This window comes from Balaenoptera acutorostrata, chromosome 1 (genome assembly GCF_949987535.1).
Source record: "Balaenoptera acutorostrata chromosome 1, mBalAcu1.1, whole genome shotgun sequence".
In the NCBI taxonomy this organism is placed as follows: Eukaryota; Metazoa; Chordata; class Mammalia; order Artiodactyla; family Balaenopteridae; genus Balaenoptera; species Balaenoptera acutorostrata.
The window spans coordinates 9,750,844-9,769,407 of NC_080064.1; the positions used below are offsets into that span (position 1 = coordinate 9,750,844).

Consider the following 18,564-nt stretch of genomic DNA (forward strand, 5'->3'; position numbering starts at 1 on the left):
CAGATGTTCTTAAGTCACTGATCTCAGCTAACATTCCTCTTGTTAGAACAGTAGACTATTTGGCCAGGGATACTCATCATTTCCTTCCCATTTATGATTAAGCTTTTTCATGCCCAGTTCTTTCCAGTGGTATTTCAGAGGTTGAACGAACAAAAATTATTTTCACTGTCGGCAGCATATGGAACTTCTTTTTTTTTTTTTTTTTTTTTTCTGGTCAGAAATAGCTGAATAAAACCTGTAGAGATTTTACTTCTCTACCACTTGTTTCTCTCATGTAAAGAAACCTCAGTGTGAGAGGAGGGATTTGCATGCTGGTGTGATGTGAGTTGGTCATGAAATTGCGATTCGTCTGCTTTCCAAGCCACCACAATACCAGCTTTGAATGGAAAAGTTTAGTGATTAATTAATGAACTGTCAGGTACAATTGGGTTTTGTGTAGCAGAAGCCCCTGAAGGAAAAAGGAAAATGAAACTTTCCTGCTCCAAAGCCTTAGAAAAACTACATGGCAAAATATTTGAGATTCCTGGAAATTCCTTTCAATCTTGTTCTTTAGGCAGCACAATTGGATCTGAATTTTAAGACCACCCTAATACATCATTGGGGGAGAACTTATAAAGAAAGCAAAATGAGTTAAACTCGAATACAGCAGAGGACCTTGGTGTCGCATGTTTTTCAGTAGCACTAGAAAATGCCAAAAAGCAGGGAGGGAGCAAGGGGGACCAAAGCAATGCTTTCTTCTGTCTTCTTGAGCGTGTAACATAATTTGGTCCTAGAATGGGAGTCCTCCCTCCCTTTTCTCTCCCCATAAATACGTTTTTTTTTTTTTCTTATAGAACATTTCAAACATACACAAAGTAAACAGAATAATCTAATGAACCCCTGTGTACCTTTCACCTAGCTTCAAAAATTAATGTATTTATTTTCAGTTGTGAAAGTAACAACTATATTACATAAAATTAGGGAAGGGGAGGGGGAAAAAATCACCTATCCCACCTTACATAATCTCTCTTGACATTTTGATGTGTTTCTTTCCTTATAGTTATGGCGTAATATTATTTTGATTGGTCTGCTTTTTCACATAACCTATATTGTAACTGTCTTCTTATGTTTCATATGGTCTTTTAAACTGTTCCTTTTAAATGGCCACAAAATATTCCACCGAGTAGATATGATAAAACTTTGGTTGCTCTTAATTTTTTGATTAACTGTTAAATAATGGTTCAGTGAATTTTTCTACGTTTTGCATTATTTCCTTGGGCTAGTTCCTAGTAAGTAGTAGGATTACTGGATCAAAGGGTGTGATATTTTTAAGCCTCTCGTTACATATTGCTACACTGCCTTTCCCACGGGCGAGCCACTGTGCTCCTGGCAGTGGGTGAGAGCGTCGGCCTCCCTCTCCACAGTGTTCATGTCGATGGTTGTTATGGGTTTCTTGATATTGGGCTGAGTGCTTCTGAGATAGTCCCTTTTTCTCCTGATGGTTAGACTCTTCCTAAATCAGACATTAATTCTTGCCATATTGCATTTCATTCTCTAGGTGTTTTCATGCCGACTAGGAAATGAGCAAGACACAGCTCTTTCAATTGTTGATCCAGTACAAATTCAAGTGGAGCTGGTGGGGAATTCTTCTTATCAGAATAGTTCAGGCTTGATGGATGCATTCAATAGTGAAGACTTCCCACCTGTCTTAGAGGTAATGATGACAAATCTGTGTAACACACTGAGACACTCTCAAACACTTTCCTTTGCTTGAACTACTTATTTACTCTGCCAAACTCAACAACATTTTTGTTACTTCAGCAAATACAAAATAAATATGGGGCTTCCCTGGTGGCGCAGTGGTTGAGAGTCTGCCTGCCAATGCAGGGGACACGGGTTCAAGCCCTGGTCTGGGAAGATCCCACATGCCGTGGAGCAACTGGGCCCGTGAGCCACAACTACTGAGCTTGTGCGTCTGGAGCCTGTGCTCCGCAACAAGAGAGGCCGCGATAGTGAGAGGCCCGCACACCGCAATGAAGAGTGGTCCCCACTTGCCGCAACTAGAGAAAGCCCTCGCACAGAAACGAAGACCCAACACAGCCATAAATAAATAAAAAAACAAAACAAAACAAAAAAACCATATATTTAAAAAAAATAAAAATAAAAAAATAAATATGACAGTGTCTCTGCCCTAGAAGATCTTTCAGTCTTGTGGAGGATAAAAGACCTTTTAATTGTCTGGTGTGATCTTGAAGTTCTATAAAACATTACAGAAAGCAGAGTTAGGAATATTGACTGTGAGTGAAGCTAAAAGTGAGTCTGATCAGAGGGGTAGGATGTAAATAGGCCAAGAAGGAGAGCATTGCAAATAAGGAAGCAGCAGAGTCAGGGGCAGAAATGGCCCACAGACCTGAGACCGAGGGAGGTCTCAGTAGAAGAAAGAAGTCTATAGGGCAGTGAGGAGAGGGGAGGAGAAGCAGAGCAGGTGAAGCCAGGCCAGGACGGCTTAAGACTTTGATGTTTTGTTTCTTTGGTAGAGGGGGAATAATTAATTAGTAATCCATTTGAACCATAGGAGGTTTGAAAGAGAGAGAAAAGGCATTCTGATTTTCGGGCTTCAAAAAAAAATGAAAAATAAATAATAAATAGAGCACTATACCCATACTTCAAACAGACATCCCATTTTAAAGTGGTCTTGTGTTGGTGTCTGTACTGCTTTTACCAGTGGTAGCTGAATTGCTGTTGTCTGAGGAAGACCAGATTTACAGAAATATTAATGTGGAACATGACTCATTTAAAGTTCTGTTTGAATAAAGGAGAGATAAATTTTGTTGTGTGGTCAGAGATTTAAAAAAATTAAATAGATCAAAGCAAAATGGATTAACAGAGTGTTGCTAATAGGTGATCCTGTCTCCACCAGAGCCATTCTCTGATTCTCTGCTTTGATGATTAATATGCTTGTATGAAAATCATTCTATTGAAGTATTAAGTGCTCTAGTAGTTTTCCTTGCTTAGTATTTTTTATTTGGTACAGTTTTGTGACATTTGACCTCACAGCTGAGACATTTTACCTCATGGCTATTAATGCTTAATTTCAAGATCTCCCCTGTCTTCAAAATGAGAAATGTCTGTTGGATTTCTAGAACTTGAATTAGAGTGATACCTGTAAGAGGTGTGGACACAAAAGCAAGTGCAACTTTAAAAACTGCCACCTTTTAAATTTTGTTAGATTCAGTTACAGGCCCTGGATATCAGACTCTCCTATAATGATGTTCAGCTGTTTCTTGCCATTGCAAAATCCATCCCAGAGCAAGCTAATGCTGCAGTACCAGACACAGTGGCCTTGGACGCTAACTCCTTCAGCAGTTACCTTCCTGGTGCATCTCGAAGGGGAGAGGAAATCAGAGAAGGGACAAGACACACCTTAGACCCTGTCCTGGGTAGGTATTAACCATAAAACCCACTGAGTCTTCCCAAAACTCCCCTTCTTTTTAACTTTTCAGATTTTCTTTTGCACAATTAAATTGTTCAGGGTATAATTGTGTCATTAAGTATAATTGTAGGTCTTAAGTATGACTGTCTAATTTTTTTTAATTTAAAAATAAACAGCCCAAACCAACTGTTCTAGCCTACAGTATTTTTCCTTTTACAGTTTCTTTCAGAGGTATGGATAATGCTAAGGTTCAGTTTTAAACTTCAAGTTTTCCTCCAAAGTTATATGGATAATAATACTGTTTCAGTTGTAAGCATTTAAAAGACAGCCAATATAGGGAAAAGACTTAAAAATTTCAGGGTACAGTTGATAAATTCTAATTAAGAGCTTACTTTTGCCTATAGCAGTGCAGTGTTTGAGTCCCCAGTTTCTGAATTTCTTTTCTTGTTTTTTTTGGTTCTTTTTTGCTTCAATTAGTCTGTGGGTTAATTTACATTAAATTACTTACAAAAATATATATACCATTTTTCCCCCCTAGAGTTACAACTGGCTAGACTGCAGGAGCTGGGGTTTGGCATGGATGACTGCCGCAAAGCTCTCTTGGTGTGTCAAGGTAATTTGAATAAGACTTTATCAGCTGTTTATCTTGATAAATGGTAATGTTTGATAATGTTTATCTTTCCATGAGCTGGAGTGTGTTTTGGAGACCCTCCATGATTTTCTGTGGACTGAAGACAATCTTGGGCCAGTAATAATGAGACACAGGATTTTATAGTGGACATGGCTATGGGCTCTGGAGCTGACTGCCTGGCTTCAGATCCTTACTCTGCCACCTGCTGGCTACTTGTTCGTGACTTGGGCAAGTTTCATGTCTCTGTACCCATGCTTCCTTATCTGTAGAGTGAGGATAAGAGGATATCCCTCAGAGGTTTGATATAAAGAAGTCGCTCTATGCAAAGGACATGAGAAGGTACCTGACACACAGCACGTGCTCTGTAGATGTTAGCACTGTTGCTAGTGGGAGTGGTAATGGCGGTGACGCTGGTAGACATGGCCATTTATTGAGCTCCTCTGGGCCTAGTCCTGCTTCTTGTTGAATCCTCATACCCTTGGAGGCAGGCATCGTTACCCTCACTCCAGTTGGAGAAACCGGCTCAGATAGGGTACATAAACTCATCTCAGGCCACCTGTTAATGCGGGGCTGGGATGGGTTTAAAGCCAGGTGTGCCCGTGTTCTTTCCACTGCATCACACTACCTCTCCACCTCCCTCTTTGTTCCCCTTTCTCTTCAAATCAGAGATACAGCAAAAGCTGTATTTTTTCCCAGTCTTGATACTTGCATGTATATTCTCTCTTTTTATTTCTCTATGTACTGTATACAGGCAGACCTTGGAGATATTGGGGGTTCAGTTCCAGACTACCGCAATAAAGAAAATATCGCAATAGAGCGAGTCATACAAATTTTTTGGCTTTCCGGTGCATATAAAAGTTAGGTTTACACTATACTGTAGTCTGTTGAGTGTGCAGTAGCATTATGTCTTAAAAATGTACATATCTTAATTAAATAATGCTATTGGAAAATGGTGCCAGTATACTTGCTCGACACAGGGTAGCCACAAACCTTCAAAACACAGTATTAGCAAAGTGCAATAAAACGAGGTATGCCCATGTATCCAACACACGTGTGTGTGTGTGTGTGTGTGTGTGTGTGTGTGTGTATATATATATATATATATATATATATACACACACACACACACACAGAGGTAATATTATACATGTTGGTAGATAGTATTGCAAATACAATTTTATAGAATTATAATTACAATTTTATTATAATATATACTTAATAGCAGCGTCTTCCCATGTCATTAAAATTATTTGTAAACGTTGATTTTTTTACATTGATCAGAGGATACATTATGATTTAACCATTCTTAAGTTGTTTTTCATTCTTTCATTATCATACACAATTCTGTAATATTTTTGTGTATGAACTTTTGTCTACATCTTTTAACTATTTCTTTGGTAGTGAGACTTAATATTGTAAAAACTGGATCAGAGAATGTAGATATATTTTTGAGGCTCTTTGCTTGAATTGACAAATCTTTTTCTAAAAGGATTGTACCAGGTTAAACTTTGACCACTTACGTGGTTTCATCACAATTGCTTGCATTACCTGTCTTTTTCCTCTGGAGAAAATGAAGGTAGACCTAGTTATCTTGTGTTCCTTAGTTTTGTTTTTACCTAGTCATCATTGCTTTTTGGTTTAATTAACTTCATACCCCTTAATGTTTACATTTCCTACTTTTTACTCTTTCTTTAACAATTCAAACACGTTCGAAAAATTTCTAAGAGCCTTTTGGATTTTAATTTTTATTTCTTTAGTAACTAAGGTTTATTTCCATCAATAATGAAGATGATAATACCAACTAATGTTTATAGAGCCTTTGTTATATGCCAGGCTCTGATCTGAGAACCTCCCACGTACTCATTTGTTTCCTCCTCATGTCCGTCCTGTAAGCGGGTGCTGTCAGGCATAGAGAGATCAAGTAACTTGTCCAAGATCCAACATCTGGTAAGTGCCAAGATCAGAAGCCAGGCCATCTTGCTCCAAAGCCCATGCCCTTAACCACTTACCACTGTTACATGCACTGGCCTCTGGTAATTTATAAGTGTGGGGTTGCATTGCTTTTCTTTTTTCTGTTCTGTTCTTTTTTAGCTTTAGCAATCTGGTTGTGTTCAGGGGGTGTTATTTAATAGTTTTATATTACACACATGGTTGAGAAGACAAAGTATGTACAACGTAAGGCATTTGAGAACACTTAACAAAGCAGCACATCAGGATATGCAAGACTACATAGGGAAGATTAAGTATTATAGTACCAAGTGGCACCTGGAATGTTGGATCCTCTCCTTTCCTCTTTTCTCCTCTCCTTCAGCAGATGTCACAGTAGAGGAAGGATGGCTTCCTGGAGACATTTTGAGCCAGGTCATGAAAGGTGCGGTAAACTTGAGCGGAGGTGTGCAGCAAAGAGGGCCTTGTTCTGTTTGCTAAAGAGCAGGATTCCTATTATTGTGCTGTTTTTTCTTTGTTATGTCTGTCTGGCATTAAGGTTCTCTTGGGCTGTCCAGTAGGTCCCTATCAAATGTATTTCTCTGTTTCCTCTCTGATTTGCTTGAGTAGCTGTGGGAACGGATTGAACTGATCACCTTTTAATTTCTTTGCAGGTCAACTGAAAAAGGCAGCAAGTTGGTTGTTCAAGAATGCTGAGCCCCTGACGTCTCTTTCCCTGGCCTCCAACAGCCGAGAGAGCCAGGTGGCTGCGCCGGCACGGTTGATCTCGGGCGTGGAGATGAAAGCTGAGAGCGTGTGCATCTGCTTCATCGACGACTGCATGGACCGCGACGTCCCTCTTGCTGAGCTCACCTTCTCCCGTGAGTGCGTGCCTGACCCTCAGGTTCATCGAGAAGATGTGCAGTGAACCGCCGTCTTTTCTTCATGTTGTTCATGCTCTCCCGTACTTAATAGAATGGGAGAAATTTAGATAATGGTTTTACATACGTTTTCCATTATTTGTATTTTAAAGAAACGTGTATTTATTTGCCATATGTGGCCTTCAGACCATGGCTGGGGAATAATAGAAATTGTCATTGATGAAATTTCTCTTCTATTAACAGCTCTAGTTAATAATCCCTGATCTCTCCATTTTGTTTATCTTTTCGTGTATCTAAAGATTGTAGGGAGTACTGTTAGTAAAGGAATTTAAAAGATAAGCTTAGAAAGTAATGTTTCTAAGCTGTATGTCTTTTGAAAATTAAAAAACACCAAGGCTCACCAGCGTCTCCTCTGTAGGCCGGGTAGGAGGTGAAACCCTATTCACCTGAGAGCTGTGCTTCAGCAGAGTGGAGACCAGGGCAGGAGGGCTTTATCCTCAGTTGCGTCTTTGCAAGCTGTGTCAGATGAGGCTTCTGAGGAGAGTAAAGGAGACTCTCACTGCTGTGTTTACTTTTAATTTTCTTTTGTTTTGATCTTGCTAGCCTCTTTTCCCTTCAAGGAAAAGTTGGTTCTGGGGATTTAATTTGACCTTTTACACATTGTGGAGATTTTCCTTTTCCCTGTGCTTCTAGGCACCACAAGGGCCGCTTGATTGAAACTAACAACTGGAATTTTGACTGTTTCCATGAGGATCTTTTCTGCAGAAAATAATTATTTCTTACTTTTCTACAGTAATCTTGAAATTTTGAGCTAATATTTATGAAGGCATGACTGTTCTCATTACTCTACCTTCTTTTCAGATATTCAGGTAGAAATATGTTTTTTAATGTTCCCACAGGCTTGAGATACACCTGGATGCTGGGGCTGGGATTGGTGGGGAGGCAAATGAGGCATTTACCTCATTCACAGCATTTAAAGGGAACTCAGTAATTAAGATAAATGATATTTTAATGGAGTATTTTTAAAAATCAGAATTTATTAAAAAAAAAAACCATGATGAACAAAATATCAAATTTTGATACATCTGTGTGTTCTCCTATAAGATCATCAGTGGAAGCTATAACTAACATCTCTTTGTTTTATTTTTATTAAGGTAACATCAGTTTATAACATTATATAAGTTTCTTGTGTACAGTATTATATTTCCATTTCTGTATACATTACCGTGTGCTCACTACCAAAAATTTAGTTTCTATCCATCACCATACAGTTGATCACCCCTGCTCTCGCCCCTGTCCCTTCCCCTCTGGTAACCACTACTCTGTTCTCTGTATCTATGTGTTTGTTTTTCTAACATCTCTTTTATATGATTTGTCAGCAAAAGAAAGTTTTGGTTGTTCCCGCCCTACCGCTGCAATAAGATTTGCTTTCATTGCAGGTCTGAATTTTCTGCAGCATGTAAGAACTAGCCCTGAAGGCTATGCCCACTTCACCCTTTCTGGAGATTATTATAACCGTGCTCTTTCAGGTCAGTATAATTATCATGGGATTTAAAAAAAAAAATTTGACATTTGCCTGGGCCTATTTCTACATAAATTTTACATGAGGCAAAGGGGTGGGATAGGACAGGGAAAGATGAAAAATAAGTGACTGCACAAGCACAAAAGATACAGACTTTTCATATTTCTAAGAATATATTTGATAAGTCACAACTGAATTCTTTAAGAAGAAGTTTTGGTAGTTAATTCTTTTTCATCCTGGAGTTTGGCTCATTTCAGAACATGAAATTGCTCAATTGTGAAGGATCATTTGTCTGGCCCTGATAGTAGCTAAATTTCAAGTGAGATTTAAGCCCATAAGCATTTTAAACTTCAGGCCTCCTCACTCCCTATTGGACTTGTTTGTCTCATTAGAAGAGTACTGAGTCAGTGACAATGTATAACCTGCCCTACCTACTCCCTAGAGCAGGACACAGTTGATCAGGGCAAGCTGTTCTTCCAGAGACATAAACTTGGATATACTACAAGGCATTTTCAGGTTTCCTTCCTTCCACTGGAAAGACCAAGGTAAGGGCCTATATCAGATGTACATTCAGGAACCATCTTGTATCAGGGCTGAATAGTTTGAGCTGTGACGTTCTTTGCCTTAAGAGAGTTCTTCATAGGTGTGGGTGGAGTAAACCAAGTTGTGTCGAAGAGGGGTTGCTCCCTTGATGTCATTGGAAAGTTAAGCTTCCAGTGTGTTGTGCTGCTGCTGATTGTTCTAGAGTACGTGTCACATTCGATTTTATATGTTAGTTAACATTCTCCCCTCTCTGATCTGGATTCACTTAAAGGCAACACTCTTATTTCCTAATTGTTCAAAATGTTTAACTTTAGAATAATGGCCCAAGCCTTGCTAGTTAAGAGAAAGTTTTACAGGGCATATGGTAGCTATTTTTTTGAGAATCATTTATTTTCCCAAAGCAATTATTGCTTACTTTTAAAGTTGCATGAACACATTCATGTCACTAGTGCTAAATGGTGTGAGGAGATGAATGTACTGACATTATGCTACATGTTGGATTGGATTTGTGTTGGTAAATCGCCTCATCTATGGCTGATGGAGTGTATTTAGAAAACTGTTAAAAATTAACTGGCCTTGAAAAGTTGTCTTTAAAACTACAGTGAGATACCATTTTTCTCACCCAATGGACTGGCAAAAAGGAAGTGTGACACTACTAAGTATGGTGAAGATATGAGCCCTAGAACTCTTATTTCCTGCTGTCAGAATTGTAAATTGGGACAACCACTTTGGAAAACAGTTTGACATGACTTAGAAGCATACTCGGCAATCCTTCAATATGCTTCTTCTAGATCTGTACCCTAGAGAATCTCCTGTCTATGAGTACTAGGAAACAAGTACAAGACTGCTTCCAGAGTGGTCTTCCTAATAGCGGCAGAACTGGAATCAAGTGAAATGTCTCTTAGCAGTAGAATAGATAAATAAACTGTGGTATGTTCGTTAGTGGATTACAGTTCAGTGGTGAAAATAATGTACCACAGCTACATGGCATCAATGTGAGTGAATCTCAAAGAATGCTATTGAGCAAAAATAGAAACTTGCAAAAGAATACACACAGGGACTTCCCTGGTGGTCCAGTGGTTAAGAATCCCCCTTCCAATGCAGGAGATGTGGGTTCGATCCCTGGTCGGGGAACTAAGATCCCACATGCTGTGGGGCAGCTAAACCCGTGTGCTCTAGAGCCCACGTGCCACAACTAGAGAAAAGTCCACGTGCCACAAGGAAGAGCCCACGCACCACGACGAAAGATCCCGCGTCCTGCAACTAGGACCCGATGCAGCCAAATAAATAAATAAACAAAACAAAACAAAAAAAGAATACACACTGTTGGATTCTGTTTATGTGAAGATCCCTAACAGGACAAACTATGTATTCTTAAGAAATGTATACATAGGTGGTAAAAGTATAAAGAGCAAGGAAATGATTAAAAATTCAAGCTAATGGTTAGTTGGAGTCGGGTGGAAGAGGTTTGGTGGGGAGTGGTACTCAGGGGCTTCAAAGGCACATATAATTTTCTGTTAAGCTGAATAGTGAGTACGTGAGTGCTTGCAGTAATTTTATTCTTTAAACCATACATATATGTTGTTTATATATAACTTCTGTACATATGACACGTTTTAAAATAAAAATTTGGAAAAATTTAAGTTAATGAATTTCAAGTATACCTATTTATTTGGCCAATGGGTTCTTGATGTAAGCAGGGTAATCAAATTTAATAGTTACTTCAGCCGCTGACACTATTCTTCCAACCTGAGTCTGAGACACTTTTTTCTACTTGAATATATCAAAAACAGGTCCTGCCTGCTCTTAAATAGAAGAGGGCACATACCCCCTGCCTTCCTTCCTCCCACCTCTGGGAGACCATGGTTGGGGTGCGTGTGTGCTCTTGTACTCATGTCCTTGAGACAGCACAGACATTTGTAAGGTGACCTGCAGCTAAAGATGGTGTTTCCATTGTGAAATCAAGTTGGAAATAGAAAGCTATTAGCTATAGTATGTCCTTGCTGAGCATTTGTGAATGGTGTTCCCCTGTAAACTCTTGATATCTGCTGAGCAGATGTCTTATTTCCTGTGTTCTTTTAGGCTGGGAGCCATTTATTGAGCCCTGGCCGTGCTCTGTATCCTGGCAACAACAGGCAGCTAGTCGTCTCCATCCTCCTCGGCTGAAGCTGGAAGCCAAGGCCAAACACCGTTTGGATATCAATATCACCTCTGTACTAATTGGTGAGTGGAAAGCTATCTTTAGAACATTGGTACCTTTCTGTGCGTAAGTCCCTTGTCTGGAAGACTGTTAATCCTGGTTTAGCAAGTACTTGGGCCCATACCAGACAGTTTACTCATCATGGCTGCTTTCCTGATAAACCCTAACCTGGCCTCATAATGCTTCTCAACCCATAGCTCTGGAGGTGGCATCCCATATTAATCCTCTCAGTGATCAAGCAAGAGCTTAGACTACATGGGAAACATTCATGTCCATGACGAACTTTCTCCCCATGATGCTTGGTCACTGGGACTTATTAAATGTCCTAGAAGTGAGTTTAGATTCATTTCTCTCAGACTATACACAGAATAATTCTTAAAAGGTATAATTTTGATTGTCTATAGCAGGGTAGGTTGCTTGTGCTGTTTCCCATCAAGTATCATGTTGACCTAACTCTGAAAATCACTGAGTTAAAGGGTTGCCAAGCTAATGGTGTGTGTTCTGAAAGTTTCTTCGACAACACTGAAATGTACACTCCTGGATTCGATGTAGTGTGTCAGAATCTTGTCTCTATACTTGTCTTTATATCAAAAGAAGAGTAACATTATCATACAGTCAGGTAGTGCCTACTTTCACTATGAAAACTACACTCAACTCTTTGAGTTACTGATCTACAGGATCTGATTTTTTGTAACACTGTAGTTATCTCTGAGTGATAGATAACACATACTACAGTTGTGCCTCAGTATCCAAAGGGATTGGTTCCAGCACCACACCCCATACCCCTCACCCCCCCTACCAAATCTGTGGATGCTCAAGTCCCTTGTAATAAAATGGCCTAGTACAATGAATGCAGTTGGCCCTCTGTATCCGCTGCAAAACCCACAGATATGGAGGGCATACTATATTGAAAATCTATGAACTTTCTTCAGTGTATGTGTTGGGTTGAGGCTCATAGAATATTCATTGGCTTATTCCATGTCCGACTAAGATGGAGAGAATGTATAGTGAAATGAGACTGTAAGTTCATTGATCCCCAGATTTTAAAACCACTGTTTTACCTTTACACATTTCATTAATTTCACCAACGTAATAGTAAGTTGATCTCATGATTCTTCCATATTATTTTGGTCCCTATGTCATTTCTTATATAATCTGTTCATCTGGAAGTTTAGATAAAGTTTGGGACTCTTCTTTGAAAAGCTACAGTAAACGAGAGCTAACCTCAAAAGAGTTCTATTGATATTTCTGATGAGTATCTAATTAAAAATATCTTCCAAAAAGCGTTCTTGTCAGTGGTAAAACTGGTTTTTTTTAACCTTTAATTCCTTATTCCTAAAATTGTGCTGAAATCCAGAAACAATTGCTGTGACCTCTTAGTGTTTAAATAAATATCATTTCTGTAGCTAAATATTGGAGCTGAAAAACAGAAACTAATCATTCTTGTTTTAAAAAGTATAGTACTCTATAAATGACCCAATTTCATTCCTTTTTATGGCTGAGTGGGAAGGAAATCCAAAAAAAGAGGAGATGTGTGTATACGTATAGCTGATTCACTTTGCTGTACAGTAGAAACTAACACAACATTGTAAAGCAACTATACTCCCAATAAAAATTAATTTAAAAAAATAAATAAAAAGTGTAGTACTTTAATTAGTATAAAAGGTCTTTATCCAAGTGTGGTGTGTAATTATTTTGCTCTTCCCGTTATAATTCTCCTCTCAAAAAAGTAAAACCACTCCTGGACAGTTGTCAGCTAGATTTCAGCCTCCTGAGTTTGGTGGTTTTTTAAATAGCCTCCTAACTGGTCTTTCTGTCTCCAAACCCTGCCCCTTAGCATGGCATGTCATGCTCTTCACAAAGCAAGTTGTTCTCTTTTCTAGACTTTGCTATGTCCCTGTACCCCAGTATGTTGTACCAGGTCACACCAAAGTATTCAGTGTTCCCTGAATGTGCCATGTACTTTCATGTCTTGAAGTCTTTGCATATGCTTTTCTCTCTGCCTGGAGTGTCCCTGTATCCCTAATCCTATTGGTAACCCTACCTATTCTTCAAGACCCAGAACAAAGGTCCTTACCTCTCTGAAGATTGCCATGCACTTTGGTGTGTATTCTTCCACTTCTGCCAAAGCAGAATAAATCTTCCCCTGTTATGTGCTCCCATGGCATTTTATTTGTATCTTTGTTTTAGCTCCTTTCACATTGTGGGATAGTTTTGTGATGATGGTTGTTTTGTTAATGTTAATTTCTTCCAGTGGAGCACGAGGTTCTTCAGGGGACCAGCTTTCTCAGGATCTAGTGTGGTGCCCAGCATTTAGTCAGACATTCGATAAAAGCTTGTTTTGCTGAATTGAAGTCATCTGACTTGAACACCCAATCTTTTCTACTTCTGTTCTTAATTATCTTTGGGGACTTTTTTCTAGACCAATATGTAAGTACCAAGGAATCGTGGATGGCAGATTACTGTAAACCGGACAAGGAAGTAGATTCAACCACATCGGAAGACTGGATGGGCTCTTCAGTGGATCCTCCATGCTTTGGACAAAGTAAGATTTTTCTCTACAGATGTTTGACTAAATCACCTTTGACCTACAGAGCCATGTTTCATTGAGAAATTCAAGTAGAACCATCATTTTCTATGGAAAAACCTACAGGAAATTCTGACTGTCTTCTATAGTTCTGTTTTAGTCTTTGGAAGGGACATTTTTTCTGGCACAAAACGCTGAACTCTTAATATGAGCTCTAATTTCACCATTGTGGGAGAGGAAGGACCTGCAGTGTGCAATTCCTAAGTTCTGGTCATGTGGCACGTGAACTGGGGCACCTGAAGATGCATCAGGAGTGGCCATTGGTCAGTTTGTGTTTTACTCATCAGAACATTTTAATTGATTGGACTTTTGTTCTGGATCTTTAAGAACATCTTTCCAGTTTTCTAAATCTAGAGATAGATTGGATATATTCTTGAAGAGAGGGAGGGCAGGCTCCCACGTGGAAGCAAGTGTTTAAAGGGGGGCCCTGTACTATAAAGTAGAAGAGAATTGAGTACCCAGCCTCTTGAAGAAAGAGGAGTCAGTGTGTTCTCTGTTAACGATGTTTTCTTTCCTTATTTAATGCTTCGCCATGGAGCTCTGATTTCCTCAGAGCTGGGGAGATTGTGATGGCCAACTGCATGGTCCTTAGTTGTTCCACAAGCCATTGTCATCCAAATTCAACTCAGCCCCAGTTCTTTCAGTGTGGTTTCTTTGGGGAGTTTTGGCTGGACTTCACATAGTTCATGAATACTTAACTGTTCCATCTGGTCTGCAAACGTGTCATGGGAAGATGGATTTTCTTAGTGTACGAAGTATTTGGTTCGTCTCTCCTCAGGGTGTATAAATGGACTTTCTATCTGCCTTGTACTTCTCGAAGGAGGGACAAGGACACGTCAGCTCTGCTTGCTCTCTGTATTCCCAGGCTGTTGCTTGTGAGTCTCAAGGCCATTGCTTAGGAGCCAGGGCTTTTCAGATATCATCAGCTTCAATTCTGGCTCCTCCTCTAACCTTCCCAATTTGTGTGTCAAGAGAATGTAACGTAGTCTACCCAGAAGACTCTGAATAATCTTTGTAATATGTAATGTGTCCTAGAGAATGTGTTTCTAAAAACATTATTCATGCAGAGGGATCTTAAATCCAGACTCAGTGCAAACACTAGGAAGGCCGAATCTTCAGGATTCTGATGAAGGAATTTTCTTTTGTCCCTCTCCCACCGCTCCCCTCCCTCTTTATTTTAACATCTCCTCTTTTTTTACAGTTAATAAGCTACCTTATCTATGTTAAATGCCTGCTAAATTAAATCTGGATTTTTATTTACTTACAGATCTTTATGGTTACTTAGGCTTATAAAGGTGTAATATATCTTTTTAATTAGGCATATGCGAACATACCTAAATTTCCAAACCTCTTTACTTATTAAGAATTCTGGGATGGTAGAATAGCAGATGGGATTGTATTCTCTTACTAGGCCTACTAAAATAATTGTTGGGCATTCGTTTTGAAAGTCAGGAGGTTTGACTCTTGTTGAACTGGTCACAAACCTTCAGCTCTTATTTAAGAATATTTAGTCACATTCCCCCCAAATTTGTGTATTTTATTCAGGCCAGCTTCAAAATGAGCCCTTGACTTAGAGGTTCTTAATATGAAATTCAGCCTAAGGGAGCTGCTGATTTCTTACTGTTCCTTTAGCAGGGGAAAGAAAATAATGGCCTAGTTTTTGACATAATTATTGGCTTTGTTCAGGAAGGGCTGAGACTCTGCAAGTACACCTGGATGGTATGGTACCTTAGCTAGTTCATTAGTTTTGTATTCAAGGACAATTTGTGGAAATACCAAAAAAAAATTCTAAAAGCTTCCATGTTTAATGTATAGTATAAATAATACCATGAGATATCTCCTCAGAAGAGATTGTTGAAACTTGGAACACAGACTGATTCCTTCCCTTGAATTTTTGAGACCCGTGGGGGATTAGCATTCTACTGCTACTGCCTTTTCCAGTTGGAACGGAGCAACTCCCACTAAAATCTGTACTGATTGCTCTTGGTAACTTTTCTATGCCATGTGAGAACATACATGCTTTAAATTAAAAATCCTCAAAAGGCTTGTCATTGTGTTCAAGTGACTGTGAGTACATTTTCTTTCCCCGATTGAGAAAAAAAGGAGCATGCTCTGTTAGCACAGCCTCCACAGTAAACGCCAGCATAAAAGCTGTCTTGCTCACCTTGTCAGGTACCTCCTTGGCTCTTAGTAGTCACCAAAGGAATGAGCCTATAAGTGCATGATGCTTGCTATTTTTGTAATGTACTCTATTTGTGCTTATGTTTTGGAGATGAGTCTTCTTTTTCACTATATTGATTCTTATGCTCTAACATTGTCTCTCCTGTCTACCAGGCCTCCCCCTTGTCTACCTTAGAACTAGGAGTACAGCCAGTCTGACTAACCTAGAGCACCAGATCTATGCTAGAGGTACAGTATAGCCAAGCGAGGGCTTGCTTTATTTTCCTGTTTTAAGAACTGCCTTGTACATCGACTTTGTGTGAATACGGGACCTGAATGGGGGTATACCCAGCTGTGAATACTTTGCTTTAGTAACAGGAAAGATCATTTCCACCTAATGGACAAAGTGGCATCTTATATCAGAAGGAAGTGATGTGCTGATTCTTATTCTGTCTCTTCCATCTGCTTTAACCCTTAGTGGAAATGGAATCAACTTCACAGTGAATGATGCAGAAACATCCAATGTCAGTTAGAGGTGATGTCTCACACTGAAAAGCAAATGAATGGAAGAAAACCCTCCTCCATCAAGCAGTGCTACAAGTCTTTGTTTATAGAATACTCAGTGAATGTTATTCTTATGGTAATGCAAGGGGCTCGTGGAATAGGAGCTATAAAGATCAGAAATAGAGCTAAGAAAAAAATTTCCAGTAAATAATTGCTTAGACACAAATCTTAGTTTCTTTAGAAATGAATTGAGGTTCTTAGGAGGTAGAAAAGAGAATGTTCTTTGTTTATATCTCTGATCCTTTAAGGTTCCTTGAGCATTTGACTGGTAAGTGAATACAAGAGGAAAACATCATAAACATCAAGGAATTAGAATCCCAAGATGTTCAGTTCTTCATTTGTTTGAAGGAGTGCAATTTAATTTGAATGATTTATGTTTATGCTTGGCTAACACCACCAGATCCCGGGTCATGGTATATTTTGTAAAAAGGGCCTTTTGAGCTTCCTCTACTAGGAGTTCAGAACAGGGATATTAATGTGTGGTGGCAGTATTATGTTTTTTTTCTGAAAGGTTTTACCAGGATGGGTGTTTGTGGGGAGGGCTCACAAGGCCCAGGATCCATGGATTTATACTTCTCAGCTTTCCTATATCTGTTATTTCATCTTTCAGGCTAAGCAAAGCATTATTCCTTTTTAGCATGGGGACAGAAGCTCAGAGAGACTAAGTAACTTGCCTCCATTCACATGACTGGCTAGTAGCAGACCTGGGACTTTAATCTATTTCTCATGATTTACAAGCCAGGTCCTTTCTGATAGGCTGAGCTGCTTACATAGCATAAGAACCCGCACTGTTTATAACGGCCACATTGCCCTGGGGAGCGAATCCGCAGGAGCAGACATTTCCTTAGGTGGAGCCATTTAAGCTGAACTTGGACATGAGGAGCTTGGGGTTCTTTCAGCCTATGAACCAATTAGGTCTGGTCACCAGAGGAGGTTTTCTGAGGCCACCAGGGAATACTGTTCTCTTTGGTGGACTGGGGGAGTTCTTTTTTTTTTTTTTTTTAAGTTTTTAAAAAAATTATTAATTAATTAATTTATTTTTGACTGCATTGGGTCTTCGTTGTTGTGTGCGGGCTTTTCTCTAGTTGTGGCGAGCGGGGGCTACTCTTTGTTGCAGTGCGCGGGCTTCTCATTGTGGTGGCTTCTCTTTGCGGAGCACGGGCTCTAGGCGCAGGGGCTTCAGTAGTTGTGGCGTGTGGGCTCAGTAGTTGTGGCTCGTGGGCTCTAGAGCGCGGGCTCAGTAGCTGTGGCTCACGGGCTTAGTTGCTCCGTGGCATGTGGGATCTTCCCGGACCAGGGCTCGAACCCACGTCCCCTGCATTGGCAGGCGGATTCTTAACCACTGCACCACCAGGGAAGTCCAGACTTGGGGATTTTGTTCTCTGGTGCTGTGCCCAAGGCAGGTACACAGTTGATTTGGACCCTAGTGTGGAAGATGTCAGATCTGTCCCCTGGTGTTGAGTTTGGATTTGTGAGCACTCCATGTATTTTTATCCTCAGAGAGGCAGGTTGCTGAGGTCTCTGCTGGTATGTGTAATCCACACAAGAAGCTTGGGGACCTTAGCAGTGTGCCTACCCAGCCTACTTAATTCCAAAGCAATACACTTGTGAATATCTTTATATGGATTCCTAGCAGCACTTTATTCTGTGTTACAATGTGATCAAAGCCGTTTGCCACCTGTTCTTTTTAAATCTAATTTGCAAATGGAAACTTTGAGTCTGGCTCACAGTGGGATATGAAAGCACATCTGGCTTCTTTTCCTCCTGGGCCCTTTATCTCCTGTAATAAAGCAGAGCAGCTCTCTCGCTTGTGGAGAGGGAGGTGCCTCTCGAGGTGCCACCGCGAGCGCTGTTTACCCTGCTGACAGCTCTTAAAGTTTTTACTCCCCCTCTGCTCTTGTCCGCAGCCTCACAGCTACTCCTTAATTTTCAACTTGATGAACACTAATTTTTTTTTTTTAAAGCAAACCTTGGAAACTAAGTGAGGCCATTGGGGTGAGAAATGGGCATATTCTAGGCAGAGATTATCTTTATATGTATTTGGAGTGTCTCTAAAAGCTAACCGCAAAATTGTGGAACACGCTGGAGACTACTCATTTGTTTAGACTCCCCTGAGCTGCTGTTCTTACCAAAACAGA

At 39.9% G+C, this 18,564-nt stretch overlaps 1 protein-coding gene across 8 annotated transcripts in view; it reads left to right on the plus strand.

Annotated features, from left to right (window-relative positions):
* Positions 1-18,564, plus strand: part of VPS13D (vacuolar protein sorting 13 homolog D) — a 246,652-nt gene that overhangs the window by 79,642 nt on the left and 148,446 nt on the right. For 6 of the 8 annotated variants that reach the window (XM_057535232.1, XM_057535241.1, XM_057535260.1 and 3 more), the window contains exons 33-40: positions 1,538-1,693; positions 3,209-3,419; positions 3,951-4,025; positions 6,644-6,850; positions 8,290-8,379; positions 10,998-11,138; positions 13,538-13,660; positions 16,037-16,111. In XM_057535232.1, coding sequence (XP_057391215.1) covers positions 1,538-1,693; positions 3,209-3,419; positions 3,951-4,025; positions 6,644-6,850; positions 8,290-8,379; positions 10,998-11,138; positions 13,538-13,660; positions 16,037-16,111 — 1,078 coding nt within the window. The remainder of the gene's footprint in view (positions 1-1,537; positions 1,694-3,208; positions 3,420-3,950; positions 4,026-6,643; positions 6,851-8,289; positions 8,380-10,997; positions 11,139-13,537; positions 13,661-16,036; positions 16,112-18,564) is intronic. The other 2 variants (XM_057535246.1, XM_057535255.1) reach the window with 1 other exon arrangement.